General features: G+C 31.2%; 1 protein-coding gene across 1 annotated transcript; it reads right to left on the bottom strand.

Annotated features, from left to right (window-relative positions):
- Positions 1-274: 274 nt before the first annotated feature.
- On the bottom strand, positions 275-1,827 carry LOC145120815 (receptor-like protein kinase HERK 1). Its single transcript, XM_079056610.1, has 2 exons — positions 754-1,827; positions 275-539 (listed from the first exon to the last, which is right to left on the bottom strand). The coding sequence occupies exons 1-2, from the start codon at positions 1,654-1,656 to the stop codon at positions 462-464; spliced, it is 981 nt and encodes a 326-aa protein (XP_078912736.1). The 5' UTR covers positions 1,657-1,827; the 3' UTR covers positions 275-461.
- Between the last annotated feature and the right edge of the window lie 3,914 nt (positions 1,828-5,741).

The raw sequence follows: 5,741 nt of genomic DNA, 5'->3' as shown, positions 1-5,741 counted from the left end.
TTGTCTGGATTGGTTGACCAGACGACATCTATCCCCACGACATTTTCCACCTTTACCGACAAGGCTATACTGACGACCTTGTGCAGACAACAAGTCGTCGGTGGAATGCATTGATTTTCCGTTAAACTAAACTAAACATAGGATGGAACATATTTTTTATAAGATTGTAGCATTTTTTTTTTAAAAAAAAATTGTGTTAGAACAAAGGCTGGAACGATTGTGATGCGAATACAAGACTCGGGTTTTTTGGCTCCTTTTTAATTACACCAGTATATATAAAGACCTAAATTTTATAAATTGCATATGAAGCCTAAAATGCCCCCAAAACGTCAGTGTGAGGCCTGATCGATCAAACCGCATTTTACATGGTTGAAAGAGCTAATTAATGCCAAAACAGGATTGTTAAACCGATGATAATATTACTAAAAGTCTAAAACAAAAACGCTAGCATGACCCCTAGACTAAAGGAGCACAGTGGCAACAACAATGCCCAACAGGACACCTGAAGCTCTTTTGATCTTCGACAATCTTCTTTTTTCCTAGAATCAGCAAAGAAAAGGTTGTTATGATATACTTGATCACAATTATAAAACAAACTTTCAAACACATTTTCAATCGGACATATTATATATTAATCCATATGATATGATGTATTGGTTGTCTCCGTTCCATATTACTTCAATTGTATTTGGTGTTTTTCTTGTTTTCTCCAGTAAAAAATACTATACAGGGAAAAGAGAAAGAATAACATACTTGACATTTGAGTGCAGATTCAAGCGTTCTCACAACGAAATCCATTGACGGGCGACGTTTCGGCTCTCTTTCCACACATTGTAATGCCAATTTTACGAACTTGTCAAAAGAAGGAAGTTCCATTTGTTTCCTTAGATCAGAATCAATAATCTTATCTCGAATTTCTTCTTTTGATGATTTCTTTACCCATTTGATTAGGGATCGGCGTGCATCATCACAACTAAAATCAATACAAAACCTTGAGCATAAAACTTCGAATAACACGACTCCGAAGGAGTAGACGTCCGATTCTTTCGTGTATATCATGGTTTCCACAAACTCAGGATCAGCATATCCATACGTGCCTTTGGCTTGGGTCATGAGATACGAACGATTTATGTTCGCAGGCCCATATTTAGAGAAACCAAAATCTGCAATTTTGGCGTTCCAGTTTTCGTCTAATAGGATGTTGGCACTCTTGATATCACAATGCAGGACTCGTTGGGCTTCCCTGGGATTGTGTAGGTACTCCAAGCCACGTGCAGCCCCAAGACATATCTTGAGACGTTGAACCCACGTCAACTTGGGGTCTGCTAGATGAAAGTCAAGGCTTTTGTTTGGTGCATACTCATACACAAGGATTCTTTCCTTCTCCTCATCACAGTATCCTATGAGTGAGATGAGATTTTCATGTTTATTATCGGAAAGCAACATGATTTCCCTTCGAAACTCCAGATCCAGATCTTCATTCCAGCGCTTTACAGCACCGATGGTTGGACCTTCAGAACGTGAGAACTCTCCTTTGTATACTTTACCAAATCCACCTTCTGCAATGAAGTTGCATGCATCAAAGTTGTGGGTGGCAGATTTTATGGATTCGAGTGAAATTTTGAGGTGCTCAAACTCTCTTATGAAAAACGACATTGTTGACTAAAATTGTCAAAGAAAAGTTGAAAGTTTCTAGCAATAATGATGAAAGGGATTGGAAGAAGCTAGATGTTGATACATTTTTCTCCAAGTACTGTGATGTTGTACTTATAGGGTGAGGCTTCAACCATGATTTTGTGTTCCAAAGCCATTGTCATCTACCATCCATCTTCGTGAGTCAAGTGCCTGATTTTAAAGAACAATTTGACTTAAAGTCGTAAACTATACAACTGCTCAGTCAGAATCATAAAAAAAATGTATAGTTTATGCCAATTTGCTGGCCACTTGACTCACGAAGATGCATGGGTACTGGTAGTTTATAGTTTATTAGATATCTTTTACTACTATTAATTATGTAACGATAGAACGAGTCCAAGTGAACAACTTGTAGATATTTATAAATGGTTAAAATTACTCAACTCGAAATTTACAATTAATATAACAATTAAAAATTATTACTTTTTTTTACAGCAAGAAAACTATATTGCAAACAATATTTGGCGAAGAGTGTAAAGTGATGAAACAAATATCCAACGATGTGCAGAGAGTAAAGACTTCTACCATTTTTAGTCTCATTTTAAAACCAGCGATTGATTTTTATTAATTAGAATTACATTTTTAAGTGTTTACATCTTATTAAAAGCTAGAATGAAAGTCTAAATAATTGGGTAAAATAAAATTACAATCATGTTTGAACAAAGTGAACCTGATGACAACATCAATCAGTCCGTTTACACTACAAAATTATGATTTTCTTTTAAACTAAGATAAAAGAGTATGGTTGGATCTCATCTAAGGGCTTCGACATGTGCATTATAATATTTATGAAAATAGAGTCATGGAAGTTTTTTTAAAATTTAATGTTCATGAAAGCATACTAGTACAAAAGAGGTTTAATAAAACGGTTTATTTTATTTCTTGGTTATTTAACCGCTTCAAAAAATATAACATCATAAAATAGTGTTGTTTTTTGAGGCGGTTCTACAACCGTCTTAGAAAATGTCCAAAACCGCCTCATAAAAATAGCTTCATAAAATAGACTTATTTTTTGATGCTGTCCAAAACCGTCTTATAAAATATAGCTTCATAAAATAAAATAGACGTATTTTTTGATGCTTTTGTTGAACAGTCTTAGAAAATAAACCGCCTTTTAAAATACAATACGAATGGCAACATATAATATCATCAATCATTTGTTGATGCTGTTAGTCAACAACATTAGAAAATGTAGAACCGCCTTATAGATAAGAAATGCACCAAAAAACGCTCTATTAAATAGCACAATTCGGTTGCCATTGATGGTAGCAAAAAAAATACCAATAAACAAAAAGGTATTACAAAATACTGCACCATTACACAAAAAGCAATTACTTTATAGTTTAAGTTTTAGTTATAATAAAACACAAAACATCCTAATGAATTCTTACTGAGTTCTTTTCCGACTATCAATCACCATTTCAATCAAATGTGATATCATTTCTAAGACCATATCTTTAAGTTTATCAGGCAAAACAAACATCTTCTTTTTCCAAAACTACAACAAACAAATAAATTATATAAATATGTATACAATTATATAGAAAAATTGATATTTTAAATCTATCTCTAATAAAAGACTCTTTTTTGTCCACATGTCATCTTTTTACAACTATTTTTGCCACGTGGCACAATTTCCTGTATTCTGCTAAATTTTTTCCCGCTCAAATCTTGTTTTAATGTAATCGGCAATATCCCTTAAAATCAGGAATTCTATTTTAAATACCTTATCTAATACCAAAAATACCTCTAATCAGATATAACTAAAATGCGCTTAATCCCCCTAAATTTTTGCCACCGATTTTGATAGCTTTTCTGTTGTACCAATATTTTCAGAATTTGTTTATGTAAAAAATAACTGAAATGCATATAATTTTCGATTGAATCCCAAAAAACAGGGTCAAAATAAATCATATACATATATGCTTAATCTGGTCTTCTGCCACAAATTTCAATCGATGTTGTGCTCTTCCCACCTACCCATACAAATTAATTTTGGTTGATCATAACTCCGAACACCCACCAAAACTAAGAAGAAATGATGAAAAGAACATAAGGTTAGTACTTTCTGTTTGATATAAATATGTTTATTTTGTTTCAGTTGAGATTTATTACTCAAATCCACTATTCAATGCAACTGCAATGTTAATTGTTTATGTTTTTATTCATCTATCAAAAGTTTTTTTTTTCCGAAACTGTCTAAGTTAAATAACTTTACAAAAGTACCATGCTATTTAGTCATCTATTTTTTATTGATGGTGAAATTACACATCATTGAAAGTATGAATCTTTTTTTATATTTCGTTTCTTTTTAACAAGGATGTGTTTTACTCGAATATTCTTATTTTGTTAAAGTCTAATTAGCATATTATAGCATCAGACTTTTCTTATGTAAAACTCTTATAACATAAATTTTAGATTTTTCATTCTTTTTACTCTAAGAGTGGATGATCTGGTGCTATAAAAAGAATAATGGAAAAAAAGGGCAATTTGGTCCTGTGATGGCTTTTACCATATCCTCAACCATTCAATCCAAATACAATGTTATTTTTTTATGTTTTTATTCATTTTTTTAAGTTTTTTTTTCCTGTTTTTTTACTTAAATTGGCCATTTTGACATTTTGTCTCATATATTGTGTTTAGTCATCGATTTTTGATTGATGGATGATCTGGTTCAATAAAAAAAATAAAGGGCAAAAAGATCAAAGCTATCGTCAGCATCACTAGGAGAGGAGAACAGATTGAAGGTCAAGGTTGAAAAGTAATTGATTTTTTACTTTTAAGTACAATTATGAGTTTTTTCCTGCTATTTTTTTTTGACATTATGGTTTGTTTGGTTCAAACATTTTATGACTTTTGGTGTTTTTAAAGGTTTCTATGTGCTATAATCATGAAACACGTGGATTCATAATTTGGAGAAACATCCTCCATTGAGTATGTTTTGTTTGAGAATGGGTATTTGGGGGGAAATTGGTCTTTTTTGGATATTTCTTGGAGTCACTACCGTGACAGGTTTTTTTTCTCTTGATAAGGCACAATATTAATAGAAAAGGGCATAATGGTCCTTTTTATGCCCTTTTCTGTTTAAAAGAAATAATGGTGGTTCTTTTAACCTTAATTATAAAATAATGTCTTTTAATATATGTGTTATTAAAATTAACTAAGGATGAATGATTCGGTGCAATAAAAAGAATAAAGGGCAAAAAGGACAATTTGGTCCTTTCATTTGTTGAAGTTTTTTTTTTCAGAAATTGTCCCCGTTAATTTACTTTACAAAAGTATCATGCTATTTTTTTCATTTATTTATACATCCCTTTTAAATGCAAAAACAACAATGTACTTTTGTTAATGTCTAATTAGCAAATTATAGCATCATACTTTTTATAGTTTTTTTTTTGTTTTGAAAAACAATGTTTGTGTATTTGTAAACTATGGTTATTTTGTGTAATCAAACAATACTTTTCTTAGTTTTCATAGCAATGTACTTTCATTAAGTTGTGTAATTTTCTCATTATATGTGTGGTTGTCTATATATGTTATGTGTCTAGTTATATTTGTTGTGTGACTTTTTTTTATGATTGGTGTTTTTTTGTACTTACAACACAATCACTAAAATCTTGACTTTGATTTGGTTTTGTAATTGGATGTGGAGTTTTTCTTATTTACAGCATAATAATTGAACATAATGACAAAAATGACAAATTTTAAATATTACGAAAAAAATATCAAAGCAATTTAAACAAACTGGAAGATTTTTTACTCACCACTCCATTCCTAGCATGTTTTTGAGCTATTGAATTCCAATTTTGACATCCTGAAACGTTTACACAAAACATACATGATTTCATTTATTGGTACACATTTCACTTCACTATGAAATAAGAAAAAAATTAAAAGTTTATGTATATAATCTTCGAATCTTGTAAAGAACGGGGTTGAGATGGTATGTTCAACAATATACTCCTAAAAATGATTTTCAAGTTACAGTTTCAAATGAAGTATGCAAACTTAATTGTCGATTAACCTTGATTTTAGGTGGAGACTAT

This window comes from Lactuca virosa, chromosome 6, assembly GCF_052849685.1.
Source record: "Lactuca virosa cultivar CGN04683 chromosome 6, Lactuca_virosa_CGN04683_v6, whole genome shotgun sequence".
NCBI classification, from domain to species: domain Eukaryota; kingdom Viridiplantae; phylum Streptophyta; class Magnoliopsida; order Asterales; family Asteraceae; genus Lactuca; species Lactuca virosa.
The sequence above is the reverse complement of the archived record's forward strand: the minus strand, read 5'-3'. Positions and strand labels throughout refer to the sequence as shown.